At 54.6% G+C, this 17,199-nt stretch overlaps 2 protein-coding genes across 2 annotated transcripts in view; one reads left to right on the forward strand and one right to left on the reverse strand.

Moving 5' to 3' along the window:
• The window catches only part of FOXN1 (forkhead box N1), a 31,712-nt gene extending 25,787 nt beyond the window's left edge, over positions 1–5,925 (forward strand). Inside the window, 4 exon segments of the mRNA XM_021067477.1 lie at positions 1,100–1,307; positions 1,456–1,947; positions 4,117–4,209; positions 4,212–5,925. Of these exon segments, the coding sequence (XP_020923136.1) occupies positions 1,100–1,307; positions 1,456–1,947; positions 4,117–4,209; positions 4,212–4,435 (1,017 nt within the window). The 3' untranslated portion in view covers positions 4,436–5,925.
• UNC119 (unc-119 lipid binding chaperone) lies at positions 11,052–17,121 on the reverse strand. Its single transcript, XM_003131761.5, has 5 exons — positions 16,809–17,121; positions 12,946–13,059; positions 12,360–12,462; positions 12,020–12,192; positions 11,052–11,771 (listed from the first exon to the last, which is right to left on the reverse strand). The coding sequence occupies exons 1-5, from the start codon at positions 17,026–17,028 to the stop codon at positions 11,659–11,661; spliced, it is 723 nt and encodes a 240-aa protein (XP_003131809.2). The 5' UTR covers positions 17,029–17,121; the 3' UTR covers positions 11,052–11,658.

Genomic DNA, 17,199 nt, shown 5'->3' on the forward strand with positions numbered 1-17,199 from the left:
TGGTGGGGGGAACCTCACCGGCCAGAGCGGGCACTCCGCCCGCAGTTGGCCCTGGCTGGGCCCAGGACGGTCACAGAGCCTGGGACACCGCCGAGGGTGGGGGAACGGGGCGGGGGGAGTACCCACGGGCACCCCCGCCACTGCCTCTCACTCAACTGAGTCAGCCTAATGGTTTTTACCACCCTCCCTGGGCGCAATTACGGCACTGGTGGCATGACCAGGCCTCCTAATGGGTGTTTATTCTGTTGGCACGAGCACCCCCCGCCTGAGGGCTGGCCTCCCCACCAGGGCACGCCCCCCAGGCACATTCAGATGAGCACTCACGCCCACACACGTACCCAGAGAGACTTTCTCACACACACGCTCACCCTCGGGAACACGCACGTCCTCACACTCAGAGGACTTCACGGACCCAGACCCCGGAGACGGGCTCATAGCAGGGGGACACAGCGCCAAAGGCCTCCACATAGTGAGTCCTTCTCCAGACAGGGGTCCCAGCACAGGCCCGAAGACCCAGCGGGGAGTGTTCCCCCCTCCCCCCCGTGTGGGGGAGGGGAGGGGCCCCTGTGGCATCCACCAGCCCTCCCTTTGTGAATCACCTTAAGACAGTCCTCTGGAGGGGGTGGGGGTAGGATGAAGGCAGATTTTAGCTGATAATAACCTTGATCAAGGAGTTCCCATTGTGGCTCAGTGGGTGAAGACCTGGACTAGTATCCATGAGGTTGCTGGTTTGATCCCTGGCCTCACTCAGTGGGTTAAGGCTCTGGCTTTGCCATGAGCTGTGGTGTAGGTCGCAGACATGGCTCAGAGCCTGTGTTGCTGTGGCTGTGGTGTAGGCCGGCAGCTGCAGCTCCCACTCAACCCCTAGCCTGGGAACCTCCGTAGGCCGCGGGAACAGCCATAAAAAAACAAAATAAAACAACGGTGATTAAGGTTCCTGCCCACCCCTGTCCCAGCACTGAAGGGGACCAAGTGTGGGCTGGGTGCAGAGGAGCACGATAAGCCCCAGAGTGGGTGGCAGCTCTGTGCCCAGATGATAAAAGGAGTTTTCTGAAACCCTGACCAGAGCCTGAACTCTTGTCTTGCTCTGCTCCGGCAGACGGCACCTGATGGCTGGAAGAATTCTGTCCGCCATAACCTGTCTCTTAACAAGTGCTTTGAGAAGGTAGAGAACAAATCGGGAAGTTCCTCTCGCAAGGGCTGCCTGTGGGCCCTCAATCCGGCCAAGATCGACAAGATGCAGGAGGAGCTGCAGAAGTGGAAGAGGAAAGACCCCATTGCCGTGCGCAAGAGCATGGCCAAGCCAGGTGAGGCCCAGAAAAGAGAGAGAGAGAGAGAGAAGCTGAGCAAAGAGAACCGATGAGTGGGGGAAGAGCCTGGGTTCGGTTCCAAGGATGGGAGTGTTTGTGGGGAAAGAAAGGTCTCACCTTGTCCCTCTCTCTTGGGCCTTTTCAGAAGAGCTGGACAGCCTCATTGGAGACAAGAGGGAGAAGCTGGGCTCCCCACTGCTCGGCTGCCCCCCACCTGGGCTGACAGGCTCGGGCCCCATCCAGCCCCTAGCACCTCCAGCTGGGCTCTCCCAGCCGCTGCACTCCATCCACCCAGCTCCAGGCCCTATTCCTGGCAAGAATCCCCTGCAGGACCTACTTGGGGGGCCCGCGCCCTCCTGCTACGGGCAGACATATTCGCATCTCTCACCGGGCCTGGCCCCTCTCGGACCTCCGCAACCATTGTTCCCGCAGCCAGATGGGCACCTTGAGGTGCGGGCCCAGCCGGGCACCCCCCAGGACTCGCCTCTGCCTGCCCACACGCCACCCAGCCACAGCGCCAAGCTGCTGGCTGAACCTTCCCCCGCCAGGACCATGCATGACACCCTGCTGCCCGACGGAGACCTTGGCACTGACCTTGATGCCATCAACCCCTCTCTCACCGACTTTGACTTCCAGGGTGAGCTGGGGTGGGGTAAGCGGAGGTAGGGCAGGACTGGAGAGGGGCAGCTGGCAGTGCAGCCCATCCCCTCTAAGTCTCTGGGCTTCAGCCTGCTCACTGCCCAGTTGCAGGTCAAACTGGAGCAGAGAAGGCCTGAGCTGGGGGCGACGAGGGGTGGGGGTGTTAAGGGGTGAAGAGATATGTCCCTGCTCCCATCTCCCTCCTCCTGGCACTCTTGAACGTGTTCCATCTGACCCCATCATCAAACCACTCTCGCTTCTGGGTAGGCTGGAAAGGGCCCGAAGTTCCGCTCCATACTTGGTGGTGAGCGACTGAGTATGAACATTGAACGGAAGCAATTGCATGTTCTCAGAATTCATCTTCTAACGCAGAAGGAAGAGAGAGATCTTCCCCCTGGAAGAATGAAGTCCTCAGAGCTAGGCAGGTCCCAGGAAGAGGTTCTATCTCTTCCGTTCCATCCTGACTGCTCCATCTCTGCACGTGGCTGACCCCACCCATTCCCAGCTAACTCTAGTGCACCTCCGGGCCCTGGTCCTGGCCATACAGGGCTTGAAGAAAGGTGCAGATCCAGGCCTTCAGACCCTTTGCATACACTGGGGTAGGGGACATCCACAAGCAGGTGGGGACAGCCAACCCTTAGAGATCTCCCAGTTTGCCCAAGAGAGAGCCCAAGTCTCAGGAGGCTATTGCTAGAAAAGGGCAATGAGGAGTCCCCGTTGTGGCTCAGCGGTTAATGAACCCAACTAGGATCCATGAGGACATAGGTTCGATCTCTGGCCTCGCTCAGTGGGTTAAGGATCCGGTATTGCCATGACCTGTGGTGTAGGTCACAGTTGTGGCTCGGATCCTGCGTTGCTGTGGCTGTGGTGTAGGCCAGCAGCTGAGGTCCAATTTGACACCTAGCCTGGGAATCTCCATATGCCACAGGTGTGGCCCTAAAAAGACTGAAAGAAAGAAAGAAACGAAAAGGGCAATGAGAGCCTCATCCCTCTCCCAAAGAGGGGAATAGGGCTCAACAACAGCCTCAGGAGAAACTATAGATACCGTAAACATTTACACACACACACACACACACACACACACACACACACACACCCTCGAACTGCCAGGCATTGTGTGAGGTGCTTTACATGTGCTCTCATATGGGCCTGTAGGATAGGAGGGATTACTGAACCCATTTCACAGATGTGCTCCAAGGTTAAGTAACTTATCCAAGGTCACTTAGCTAGAAAGAAGGAGAGTTTAGGATTGGCAGCCAAGGTCAGTCTAGGGTTTAGTTCCACCCCTCCTCCTCCAGACACTGCAGCTCTGATACCCAGGGAAGGAGCTCCAGGCCCTGGCCCACCATGATGCAGATCACACGACACACAAAGGAGGATCAGGCGACAGAACCGAGTCAGTGCTTCCTGCCTTTGCTCCTGTCCCTTGGGCCCCACAGTGGAGGAGGTCCAGGGAGCCGAGCCCAGCCACCTTGTTGGAGCCTACAGTGCATTGTTGGAAGATCCTTGGCCTGGGCTGCAGATCCACCTGCCTTGAGAGCCAGGGCAAGAACCAGGGTGAAGAAGGTCCCTCCCCACAGTGGCCTTGGAATGCACTGCAGCTGCAGCAACCTTTCCAATAGGCAGCTCTCAAATCCTTGCCCCTCCCCAACCCCTCAAAAAACGAGCCATGGAAAAAAAAATTTTTTTTTAAAGGAGTTCCCATTGTGGCTCAGTGGTAACAAACCCAACTAGTATCCATGAGGATTTGGGTTCGATCCCTGGCCTCGTTCAGTGGGTTAAAGGATCCAGAGTTGCCATGAGCTGTGGTGTAGGTCATAGACGTGAGTTGAATCTGGGGTGGCTGTGGCGTAGGCTGGCAGCTGCAGCTCTGATTTGACCCCTAGCCTGGGAACTTCCAAATGCCGCAGGTGCAGCCCTGGAAAGAAAAGGAAAAAAAAAGCAGCAGAGCTCTGGGCTCTGGGCTCTGACATTCAAACTGTCCTATGTGGGAGGAGGAATCAGAGAGGTACAGCAGCTCCCTGGGGTCACACATCTAGTGCCAAATGTCGGTTCCCCATTCAGCGTTACCCTAGTCCTGCTCTCTTTCGCACATGAGAACCGTGGAGTAGGGGACACACAGGGCTCCTTGGTGCCTCCAGTGAAACCTGTTTTCTCCTCCAACCAGGAAACCTGTGGGAACAGCTGAAGGATGACAGCCTGGCCCTTGACCCCTTGATACTGGTGACCTCATCCCCGACATCCTCTTCAATGCCACCCCCCCACCCCCACCCCACTGCCTTCCTCCTGGGCCCTGCCTGGCAGAAACAGGTAGTGGGGCAGCTGACTTGGCACCACCAGGCAATGGGGGCTCCGGGGCGCTGGGTGACCTGCATCTCACCACCCTCTACTCGGCCTTCATGGAGCTGGAGCCCCCGCCCCCCACGGCCCCTGCTGGCCCCTCCGTGTACCTCAGCTCCAGCTCCAAGCCCATGGCCCTCGCTTGAGCTGTGCCCCGCAGCAACTCCAGCCTTTGCCTGGCCTGGAAGTCCCAGCTGGCCGCCCATGCTGGGCCCACCTTGAAGGTCAAGGAAGGAACACACTCCCTGTCCCCTGTGCCACTAGGCCAACTTGTCTGTTCGCTGGCAGCCGGGAGTGTAGAAGACGCCACCCAGGTTCTGCCTCTCACACATTTCTGCCTCCTGGGACGCCAGCTCCTCACTCAGGGCCTCTGAAGAGCAATGTCTGGGCAAGAAGACCACGCACTGTCCTCAGCTCACGCTCACCCACACTTACGCCCTGGCGCACGTGTGCCTGCACGTACGTACACACAGATACACGGTCAAACCTACACTCACCCACCAGGAAACATTATATTCAAGAAATCAGGATGTTCCCTTTGTGGCTCAGCGGATTATGAACCCAACTCGTATCCATGAGGACGCAGGTTCGATCCCTGGCTCTGCTCAGTGGGTTAAGGATACGGCATTGCCATGAGCTGTGGTGCAGATCACAGATGCGGCTCAGATGTGTGGCTGTGGCTGTCGCATAGGCCAGCAGCTATGGCTCCAACTCAACCCCTAGCCTGGGAATTTCCATATACTGCAGGTGTGGCCCTGAAAAAGTAAAAAAAAAAAAAAAAAAAGAAGAATCAAAACTACATCCCAGAGCCTGACTACATTGGGGCAGCTGAGAACTGAGGGCTTTGGTTACCAAAACCCCAGGGGTCCCATTCCAGGTCTCAGACCACTCTGGGGCCCTATGTAGATGTCCACATTCTCCGCAGGACTGGCCCCCTCCAGGCATGATCTTTTCCAGAAGGCCCTGTATTTATTCTCCCATCTTCATCCCAGCCGCCCATCAAGAAGGAAGAGATATGGAGTCTCTCTCCCCGAAGTGTGTGTGGTCCCCAGGGCACCATGCCAGGCTTTATCTGTCCCCCACGTAAGCTGTCTGGCTTCCCCTGGGATGACACACAGGAGGGGCAACATCCAGCCCAGGATCAAACTGAGCCCAATTCCAGCACAAAGTGTTTGGAAAAACCCTTGCCCTTGGAAACTTGAAAGTATCCTTTCCTCCTAGGCCTGGGTGCAGGAAAAGCCCCTCCAGGCCACCACTATCTCACATCTAAGAAGTTCATGTAGTTTATGTCCCAGCTTAGGAAATTCTTGCAGTTGTCTCAAGCAGCCTGGGCATTCACAGAAGGGAAGCCTCATGCGGGCTGATGGGGCAGGGGGGCACCCACGCCCCCTCTTTTTGAGTGCTTGGCCAGCCCAGGATGTCCCTGGAGCTAGGGTTGTGACCCAGATGCCTGCCATGCCCTACCTGAGAGCCCAGCTCCTGCCACTTGGGAGCCTCATCATATCCTCGGCCCTGAGGGTGACAAGTACCCCCAGAGGTGGGCCACAGGCTCAGATGAGACACAAGCAGAACCCATGATGGCCTGCCATTGTCCCCTGTCCTGGAAAAATAAAGCGAGAGCCTTGTGTTTCGGCTACCAAGCCTTCCTTTTTGGACCGCTCCTCCCTGGAGCAGAAAGGTCGGGACTTACTGACTATAAATTCTCTGCGCCTATGATTCTACCCCAACCCTCACCCACGACTCTCTCCAAATCCAGAGCGAGGCATCGAGGAGGACTTCCTGACCAGCACAGGGAGGATGGGGGTCAGGTGGGCAGGGCCTCTTTCCAGAACCTCCAGTGAGACGGGAGGCAGTGGCTGCCCGCCCAGAGAAAAGGGAAGGACGCCCTCCCCCCACACCTCTCACCTCCCTCTCCTTGCACAAGAAAGGGGCCGTGCCAACCCGTCCCCATCTTTCCCTGGCTGGGCCCTGGCTTCCACAGATGACATGAAGGGAACCTAGCCTGGTGCTGTGTGCACTGCCAGCCCTGGAAGGTCAGGGGCCCACTCAGTCCCACTTCCAATCCCATCACCAGGTAGGCTGTTGTCACCAAACAGCACCTGAGAGGCCCCCCCACACGCTGCCTGAGCAGGGATGGGGCAGGCGTAGGAGCCAAAAGCACACACATGGATCTTGAGTCTCAGAGCAGCTGCATGTGGGGCTGTGGTTTGTGCAGCCCAGTGGAGTTCTTCTAGGAGTTCCCACTGCAGTGACTTGGGTCATTGCAGAAACATGGGTTCAATCCCTGGCCAGCACAGTGGGTTAAAGGATTCAGCATTGCCATAGCTGCAGTGTAGATGGCAGTGTAGCTCTGATTTAATCCCTGGCCTAGGAATTTTCATATGCCACAGGTGTGGCGGAAAAAAATTCTTCCAGGGGTGAGGCCTGGGGTCCAGCCTACACCACCTACCTTTCCCTAAGGAAGCTCTGCAGAAGATCCCATTCTAGAACCCCATCCTACATCAGCACCTTACTTCCCAGGGGCTTTAGAGCCTGGCCACGGCCAGGGCTAGAGGGACAGGGTGAGGTAGGGAATGGGGGAAGGCATGGCCCGGCCAATGCACCCAAGAGGAAGACCCCCCCTGCCCCACCGCTGCTGCAGGACAAAGGTTTCAGGGGAGAATTTTACTGGGACCCACTTCCTTGCCTCAGACCCTCAGACCTGCAGACTCAATCTGCTCTACACCAGCAGCCTGGGCAGTGAGCGGGGACATCTCCCCCAGGAACCCTCAGCCGCATGGGCCCATTCAGCACACCTACAAGTGAGCTTGCCCACAGCAAATGAGACAGGTAGCAAGCCGATGAGACTTTGAGTCTCCTGTTTGTCGGTTTGTAACCAGACTGGCCCTTGGCCTTAAAACTGGGCAGCAGTTTCTCTCTGAACCGAGCCCCGCACTTCTGCTCATATGCTGCCCCCTGCTGGCCAAACCTCACCACGTGTTCAACCACAACTGAGGGTGAGCCGCAGTCTGGATGGATGCAGGGTCTGGAAGTGCCAGATCAGTGGCGAATTAACCATTTGGTTCAGGGGCTCTGAACCTCAGGGTTCTAAAAACTGGTGAGAATTCATAAGTCCACGAACTCGTATAAAGAAATTACACTTTTGTTTTCACTCGTCTCTACCTCAAATTGAGCAGTTCCTTCAATTAAGGAATATCAGCAACCATACACAAAAATAAACTCAAAATGGATTAAAGACCCAGATATAAAACTATAAAACTCTTAGAGGAAAACGTAGGCCAAACACTATCCGACATAAACGACAGCAACATCTTCTCAGATCCACCTCTTAGAGTAATGAGAGTAAAAACAAAAATAAACAAATGGGACCTAATCAAACTTAAAAGTTTCTGCACAACAAAAGAAACCCTAAGCAAAACAAAAAGACAACCCACAGAATGGGAGAAAATCTTTGCAAATGAATCAACTGACAAGGGATTAATCTCCAAAATTTATATACACCTTCTGCAGCTCTATACCAAAAGAACAAACAACCCCATCAAAAATGGGCAGAAGATCTAAACAGACAGTTCTCCAAAGAAGACATATGGATGGCCAAAAAACACATGAAAAGATGTTCAACGTCACTCATTATTAGAGAAATGCTAATCAAAACCACTCTGAGGTACCTACCTTACACCAGCCAGAATGGCCATCATCCAAAAGTCTACAAACCATAAGTGCTGGAGAGGGTGTGGAGAAAAAGGAACCCTATTACACTGTTGGTGGGATTGTAAATTGGTACAACCACTGTGGAAAACAGGATAGAGATTCCTCAGAAAACTAAACATAGAACTCCCATTTGATCCAGCAATCCCACTCCTGGGCATCTATCCAGAGAAAACCATGACTTGCAAAGACACATGTATTCCGATGTTCATTGCAGCACTCTGTGCAATAGCCAAGACATGGAAACAACCTCAATGTCCATTGACAGAGGAGTGGATCAAGAAGATGTGGTACATATACACAATGGAATATTACTCAGCCATTAAAAGGAACAAAATATCAGCATTTTTAGCAACATGGATGGACCTAGAAACTATCATGCTAAGTGAAGTCAGCTGTACAATGAGACACCAACATCAAATGTTTTCACTGACATGTGGAATCTGAAAAAAGGACAGACGGAACTTCTTTGCAGAACAGATGCTGACTCACAGACATTGAAAAACTTATGGTCTCCGGAGGAGACATTTTTTGGGGTGGGGGGATGTTCTTGGGTTGTGGGATGGAAATCCTGTGAAACTGGATTGTGATGATCATTATACAACTACAGATGTGATAAATTCATTGAGTAATATAAATAAATAAGTAAAATAGAAGAAAAAAATTAACTTTGGCATTAATGAAGTGTAGTGTTAAAATGAGAAAAGGTGCTGAGAGAGAAATAATTTAAGACCAATGTAAAATATAAGCCAAGCTATCTATATCAGCTTTTATATTTACAGCTAATGTAGAAAAATAAGTTATTGAATATGACTGTTTTCATCCTGGTTAAAGATTTCAGGCATGTATATAATTACAGCTGTCTTTACCTAAGAGCTGAATATTTAGATACTTATCAAAACTCAAAATTGTGAGTTGATTCTGTCTCCTTAAATTTAGTTCTTCTATTGATACTGAAAAAAAAAATCTTTTACCAATATGCCAAGTTATTCTGAAGATAGTATACTTTGAATTCACTAGGTAGCATTGACATGGAGAACTGTAATTTGTCATACTTGGAGGGATATGGTACTTAAAGAAAGATAGAATTCTGTGGCACAAAAAATGTCTAAAAGCAGGATAAATAATAAAGTATTACATGAAAAAAAATAGAGATAAAATGTTGATATTTTGTTTAAGATTCCCAAAAAAAGCATACATATGCACACATTGCTCTTCTATTTAAAATATAAGTTTGAGACCTAGTATATTGAAATGTATAATTTGTTTACAGAGACAGTTGTATGATAGTGAAAGTTGATTTCACATATGATCAAATCCTGAATCTGCATTTCAGTGTTGGCAGAGATCCCAATATATTCAATTAAAATGTTGAACAAACAAACAAAAAGAATATCAGCAACTGGGAGTTTCCTGGTGGCACCGCAGGTTAAGGATCTGGGCCTAGAAAAGGCAAAAAGCCAAAAAACAAACAACAAAAAAAACTCAACTTCACCTGCTTTCCAGTTCCTTTATCTCACACTTAAATTCTTACAATACCCTCGTCAGTATACCTCTGCCACTAGTGTGATAGTACATGGACTATGGAGCCAAACTCCCTGGATTTGAATCCTGACACTGCCACTTAAGAGCTGAGCGATGTTGGTGCAGCAAGTTAACTTCTCGGGGCCTGCATTTTCTGCAAAAGAGGCATAATCCTCAGAACTGATGGTAAACATTCTAAGTTAATATATAAGAAGCATGCAGGCCTGGACCTAACATTCAATATATACTGGCTTTTTTTTTTTTCTTTTTTAATGGCACACCTGCAGCTTATGGACGCTCCCAGGCCAAGGGCAAAATCAGAGCTACAGCTGCAGGCCTGTGCCACAGGCACGGCTACACTAGATCTGAGCCACATCTATGACCTACACTGCAGCTGGCAGCAATGCTGGCTCCTTAACCCTCTGAGAGAGGCCGGCGATCAAAGCTGCATCCTCACAGATACTATGTCAGGTCCTTAACCCACTGAGCCACAACAGGAACTCCACAGGCTGTTATTATTTGTCTCACTCTCTTCAGTCCACCCTTCACTCAGCTGCCAGAGATAATCTGATCAGGTCATTCCTGCCGAATCCTCCTCAGTGGCCCACCGGCTTCCTCAGGAGAAGCCCCAACCCTTGAACCACAAGGCTCCATAGCTTTGTCTTTTACATTGTAAATATCCACCTTCTCAAATGCAACTGATAAACCTTGCCTCCAAATCTTCACCTTAGGCTATTCCCTGTTCCGAAACGCCCTCTCCCAGTCTCTTCCCATCAAAGTCATCCTAAATTTTCAAGCCCCTGGTCCAAACACCGTCTCCTCCAAGAATCCTCCCCAGAACATGACTCTTGCTCCCCTGGATGCCCAGTTCATCTTACTCTGGGGACAGGTACCTGTTCCGTGTCTCCTTTTGGCACCCGAGTTCAGCCTGGGTACTGGCTGTCAGCAAGGACTCCATAGAACACGGCTGAATTCCAGCGCTTCTAGGCCAATTAGGGTTAGATGAACGAACTCCTCAGCCTGCAAACTGGCACCAGGTGTAACCAAGTTCGTGCCTGCAACAGCAGGCAAGTTCTCCACTGACCTCAGTTGCTGAATTTCCTCCGTGAAGGAATGAAGACCTCCTCTGGGGCCGGGTGGGGCTGGGAGCCTCTCCAAGGCAGCTGAGGGCAAGACGAGGCTCCAGGCCTCAGCCTCAGCCCTCTCTCATGAATGAGGGCTAAAAGGACAAATGAATGGTCCCACGGCCTCTCGGGATCAGGGAAGGTAGGATAGAGGGTCAGGCCCCCTCCCCAACACCTTCCCTCCTAGCTTGTCGCAGCCTGTTCTTCAGGGTTGGCCAGGACCTTGGGCCAAAGCCTTCCCTCTCGGGGCCTGAGTCTCCGTTTTATCAAAGGAAAAAGCCATTCCATCTACAATACAGCCTAAATGCTGACTCTAGAGGCTGAGCGTGGTGTCAGGGTGCAGAGGATCCGGAGACAGAACCACATTGTCCTCCCCGCCCCTCAAAACCACCACCACACACACACATGCTGGCCCACGACCAGAGAGCAGCAAAGGAGAAAGAGTTTATTGAAAACTATATACAGTTGGTCCAGTCCCTCCCACGGGCTGCCCTCTGGCGCATCCCTCCCACACCTCGGGCAGTGTCTCAGCCCCTGATGGTGGAGGCGGGGCTGGGGTCAAGGCCCCAACTCCCTTGGGAAGCTTGGCTGCCAGACCCCACATGGATCTTTGTCTGTGACCTTACAACTCTAAATGGCCTGTCGGTGGTGGGCAGGGGACAGGGCATGGGCTCCTGCCCGACCTAGTCAAAGCCTGGATAGGGGAACACTATTCTGAAACTTGGGCCCAAGAGGCCCAGCTAGGCTGACCGGAAGTCGTGGCTACTCCACTTCCCACGGGAGGCCTTGCTGGACACGGAGGCAAATAGCCCCCCTACACCCACCCCACGTGCCAGGCCCCCTGGGCTTCACGGACTTGAACTGGGGACATCAGGCACCCTCCCTCCCAACACTGACTCAGGGTCCAGGGCTCCTGAAACACTCCCCAGGCAGAAGACCTGGGGTGGAGAGGTGAGTATCGGGGTGGGCACAGCTGGGGCCCAGGACCCTCCTGGGGTAGGGGCGGTTTGGGGTCAGGGCGTCCCGCTGTAGGAATAGTCTGCTTTGTTGTGCATCACCAGCCGGTCATCCACGAAGTAGAAGCTGTCAGACTGTGTTTCATACGGGTGACGGATCATCTCGTTGACTGCAAGAGAGGCCCAGCCAGTTGGGGCAAAAATCAGCAGGGGCTTCAGGACTAGGGCACTAGGACAAGCTGAACAAAGAGTTCCCCCAGGCTCTGGGAGCCTCAGTTTCCCTCTAGGTGACATACGAATGGTGGCCAGACACAGGAGACCTCAGGTGGAAAGAAAGGGGCTCAGACCCCAGCGTGGTGTCTCTGAGCTTCCCGCCAGCCTTGCTCCCCCCCTACCCCCCAGGGCCCTGCACACGCACTCAGCTCCTCAGAGAGCGGGGGGAAGTCGTAGATGTGCTCGCAGGTGTTCTTGCTGCTGGGGATGCAGAAACCAAAGTGGAAGTCAAAGCTTTTGAGCAGCTGGTTGCGGAAGTAGTGCCTCTCAATCATGCGGAAGTTGTTGACAGGCTTGTCTCCCACTGTGAACTCCACCCTGAGTGACAGAGGGGGGCAGGGCTGAGCTGGGCCGCCCCAACAGCCAGCCTGGCTCGGGAGAGACCACCCCAAGAGAGGCTCGGTAAGAACTCAGGAAGGGCTCACTCCCGCCCTCACCCCCACCCTCACCCCGCCCCCACCCCTCACCCCAGCCCCGTGACTCACGTGGCTCCCACCTGCCTCAGACGGAGGAAGGCAGGCGTGAACTGGTAGCGGACAAAGCGCCCAGCATTGGGGTCCAGGTCCCGTGGGTTGATGGGCAACCTCTCTGTAATGTATCCCAGCTGGGGCTCAGTGGGCTTCAAGCTGGGGCCCCCATCTGTCTGAATTTATCTAAACTCCCCAGGAGATCCTAACGCACACTGAGGGTTCAGACCAGTGGCCGAATGCTTTCACCTAAGGGTTCTAGGTCAGCAGGTCACCAATTTCAACTGAGGTCCCCAGAGCCACAAGAAATAAAAAGACCTGGAACCTCTGGGACTGCAGTTCCCAGGGAGGCCTGCAGAGGGCAGGCTGGCAAAGACTGAAGAGGCAGGGCAGCCCTCCCAGGATGTCCAACCCCATCAACCCAAGAAAAGGAAAAGAAGAGGCCCAGCCTCAGGCAGAGCGCCCCCTGCCTGGTGACTCCTGAGAAGGCTGGGGCCCACGTCCCAGCTCTGCTCTGACTTGGTGGCCTGAGGAGTCCCTGGGCAAGCCCACTTCATGGCCCCTGTCCACCTCCCTCTGTTGATGGCCCAGCCAATCCACTCACCTGAGGCTGGGGGCTTCTTGATTTCAAAAAGGACAGTGCCTGAATCCATGTCCCGAATCTTGAACCTGACAAAGTCGATCTTGTAGATATTCTCCTCGGGGGAGCACAGGTAGTCTAGGGGAGATGGGCAACTGAGCAAGGAGAGGGCCTGCCCAGAAGCCCCTGCTGCCCGCTCAGTTTTCATAGGACCCTGAACTAGTCACCAATTTCTCTGATGCCTAAGGTCACTGTCTTCCAGAGAGAATTGAGCCCCTGCCCTGGGGGAGCCCAGTGTGGGGGAGTCATAGTTCTGCAATCAGGATCTAATGGGGACAAATGGTTCTATTTGAGTAGCCTCTGGGATCAGGGAGAAGCAGGGTGGAGGTCAAAGCCACCTCCCCCACACTTCCCCTCCCACCGGGGAGTTGAGAGCCCTTATTTCAGCCTCTGCTTTGCCAGCCCTGGCTTGATGACTTTCAGTCAAATGAGTCTCTAATCTGATGGGGCAACACCCCCCACCACCACCCAGCATGAGAGGGAAGATACAGCCCTGCTTTGGGGTACCTCACTCTAAGGCGGGAGACACAGCTCTACCCCAGGATAGGATACCGCCGTCCCCACCCCACAGCCGCCCCTGGCGCCACCTCTAAGTGTGTCAGGCAAGGACTTTCTCTGACCTGGGTAGTGCTAGGGCAGACGAACACCCCTTTCTCTGTTCCTCCTCATCCCCGGCCCCCCACGGGCCCCTCCTCTGCCCATAAGAGGCTTACACAAACCCAGCTCCCTTAAGCAGCTTAGCCAAAGCTCTGCTGACTCAAGCCCAGAGCCCGGACTACGGGGGGCGGGGGTGGGAATTGCTCCTATCCCCTGTTGATCTTCCAGCGGGAGGAGGTCTTAGAGAACACAGGGAGCCATGTTCTCTGTGTTCTGACTCGAGCCACCCCCACAAGGCCAGGAAGAGGGTGTGGCAGGTGCAGCAGGGTTGTGCACGGGGTAAGGGGAGTCCTCGGGCCCAGAAGAGGAAGCAGGAACAGTGGTGGGTCCACTTGAGGAAGCTCAGGAACAGCAGGGCCTGATCCAACCCTCACTGCTCTTGCAGCAACAACTGCAAGCACTCAGGGAGGTCCTGGAGCAAATAGGAAGGAGCAGAGAGGTGCAGCAGGGGCTCTGATGCTGTCACCCTGCCCAGCATCACATCCTCCCCATAGAGGCCCGGAAATCACCCTCTAGGCCCCTGGGCCACCTCCCATTCCTCTGGGGCAGGAAGAGGAAGTGAATGTAAAATTATTCTCTCTTCCCCAAGCCTGCGACAGCCCCCTCCAGGAAGCCCTCCAGGTAGCCACCTGGCACGATGGGGTCCAGCAAAGACTAGAAGGCTTATGGAGGGGCCTGAGCAACAGCTTGTCCACCACAGCCCATGGTGGGGAGAGGATAGGGGGCAGAATGGAAGTAGGCAGCTCCTACCTACCTCACCCTGTACACACTTTATTTTCACAGAAAGTAAGCATTAATCCAGAGCTGCAGAAGGAAGCTGTAGGGCATAGGAAGAGGATATGACAAAAGTGGGAACGGCATCCTAGTGGCCCAAGTCCCAGCTCCCCATGAAGCCCTCCTTCGTCCCCCGTTTTCTAACTTCTGGGACCTCTCCTCTCATTTGAGAACGCCTTGCAGTCTGGCCTCAGTCTCTCCTGCTGCAAACTCAACCTTTCAACCCCTCTGTCCTTAGAGGAAGTGAGAAACAAGGATGCCCATGGTTCAGGACACCACATCCACTCCCTCCCTCTACCAGAGAAGGATAAGGCCAGGGACCCGGGGTCAGCCCAGATAAGGGGCAGCGTAGCCAAGGGTTCAGAACACAACTGCTCCCTTCCTCTCGGCCACAAATAGCTTCCTAAGCTGGATTCAGCGCTGGGTAATCCGGGCAGAGCAAACCTCAGACCTGTGTGATTAGGGTCAGAAGAGGCCGTGGGGGGAGAGTCCTGGAGCCCTGTTCTCAACTTCTGCAAAGGAAAGGGCTCCTGTGAAACCCTCTCCTCTACTCATCCCCCACAGGTGTCACATCTCAAAGAGCTATGAATTTCTTCCCGATTCCGAGACAAATGTACATGGGCTGGAAGCCCCCATAGCTGCAAAATAACCTCTAAAGTTACCTAGGACCTGGACAAGTTAGACCCTCAGTAAAGAACTTCTGCCCCAGGAGTTCCCATTGTGGCATATTGGAGATGAATCTGACTAATATCCATGAGGATGCGGGCTCGATCCCTGGCCTCGCTCCGTGGGTTAAGGATCCAGCATGGCCATGAGCTGTGGTGCGTAGGTCGAAGACACGGCTCGGATCCTGCATTGCTGTGGCTCCAGCTCCGATTCGACCCCTAGCCTGGGAACTTCCATATGCTGTGGATGTGGCCATGAAAAGCAAAAAAAAAAAAAAAAAAAAAAAAAAGAAGTTCTGCCCCAGACTAACCTGAACCCTAAATGCTGCTGTTGCCAATGACAGTCCAACTGGCACCAACATCAGACTAGTCCAGGTACCTTCCCTCTACCAGCGCCGGCTCAGGCAAGGCAGCTCAGCGGCTCTGGGGGCCCAGCCAAGAATGGCTGCCTGGCTTAGCGAGGAGGAAGAGGCTGGTCCCCCAGGGACCCAGATGCACAAGCCTAGACCTGCTGTCAGGTCCCCTTCACAGCTCTGACTGGAAGCCCCGGGCTCTGCCGTTCCTGCAGCTCCAGAGCTAAGGTCCACTCCAGCATTTGCCCCCCACCCCCACCGAGAGGCCCCAAGAGCTACTGTCACAGAGGGAGCCAGGGTAGGGTTACTGATCAATGAGGTCGAGGTAGAAAGCCACTGCCTCTCCAAATGCTGTGTTCTTTGACGCTCAACCACTGCCTCTGCCATGAGACTTCCTGGTCCTTGTTGCCTGCCTCTGGTGACCCCCTCCCCTGCCCTGAATGCCCAGTTGTCTGCCTCTCAGCAGCAGCTATGAGCAGTCCTGTGGGGCCCTCAGTACTATTGATAAAAGAGCCCTATTTACAGGGCATGCACAACGCCAGGCACGGTGCAAAATCAGAGGATTTATTTTCACAATAGCTCTGTAAGGTAGGAGTTATTATCCCCATTTTACAGGTGAATATGTGCAGAGAGGTGAAGTTATGAGCCCAAGATCATACAGCCAATTACACGACAAAGCTGGAAGTTCAGCTTAGGCAGGTCGAGCTCAGAAACTCAGCCACAGTGGAGACTTGGCCTCCCAGAAGAGGTCAGGCCCTAGTCCAGGCTGCGTGGGGTGGCGCGGGGGGGGGGGGGGGCATTCATTAACCCACTCCCTTGAGAGAGCCCAGAGCCAACCCACTGAAGTTTCCTCTTCAGGTTCTTTCCGGGGTAGGAGGATGGCTTCAGACTTCCTGGGGTGTCCAGGGTGAGGGCATTAACGATCAGGGAGACAGGAGGGTTTTGATACCACCCAAGTAACTCTGCCTCCACCAAGCCTCCAGGGTGGAGACTGAGGACAGACTGCCCTTAGCCCCCCTCCTCGTTATTGCAGAGAAAATCTTCACAGGGTTCTGAGGACTGTGGGGAAGGGGTCACAGTAGCAGCTGCTGCCCACCTCCACCCTTGGAAAAGGGGGATAGACTCTTCAAAAAGGAAAGAGTCGGGTGGAAAGAAATCTCTACAGAAAGAAGGGGGCACAGAGAGATATCAAAGGAAGGAGGTACATGGAGATCTCAGGCCCAGAGGCAGAAGGATAGGGGACACCGGCCAGGGAGACCCGGGTGGGGGAGGGGAGGCAGGGGAGGGAGGGAAAGGGGGCGGGGGCCCGGGCTCCGCGCGCCTCGAGGGCCCTCTCTAGCTCCCGCCTGCCGGCGGCGTTCCCTCGCTTGGTGCTCACCGCCCGTGATCCGCTGCAGCCCCAGCACGTCCTCCGGCCCGATCGGCTGCTTCCTCTGCAGCGGCCCCGGCCTGGGCCCCGAGCCTGCCTCCGGCTCCGACTCGGACCCGGACCCGGATTCCGCCTGCGGCTCCAGCTTGGGCTCCACGCTTGGGCCCGAGGCCCCTGAAGCGGGCTCCGCCGCCGTCCCGGCCCCGCCGCCGCCCTTCTTCACCTTCATGGCCTCGCGGGGCCGCGGCTCGCCTGCTGCCGCCGCGGCTGCCTGCGCCGGCTGGAGCAAAGGGGGAGCGTCCGCAGCCCCGCCCCCGCCGGGGCCCCAGGTACCGCCCCGCCCCCGGGGTGGGCCCAGAACTGGCCCCGCCCACCGCCCGCCCACCTGAGCTACTCACGC

This window comes from Sus scrofa, chromosome 12 (assembly GCF_000003025.6).
Source record: "Sus scrofa isolate TJ Tabasco breed Duroc chromosome 12, Sscrofa11.1, whole genome shotgun sequence".
Classification (NCBI taxonomy): domain Eukaryota; kingdom Metazoa; phylum Chordata; class Mammalia; order Artiodactyla; family Suidae; genus Sus; species Sus scrofa.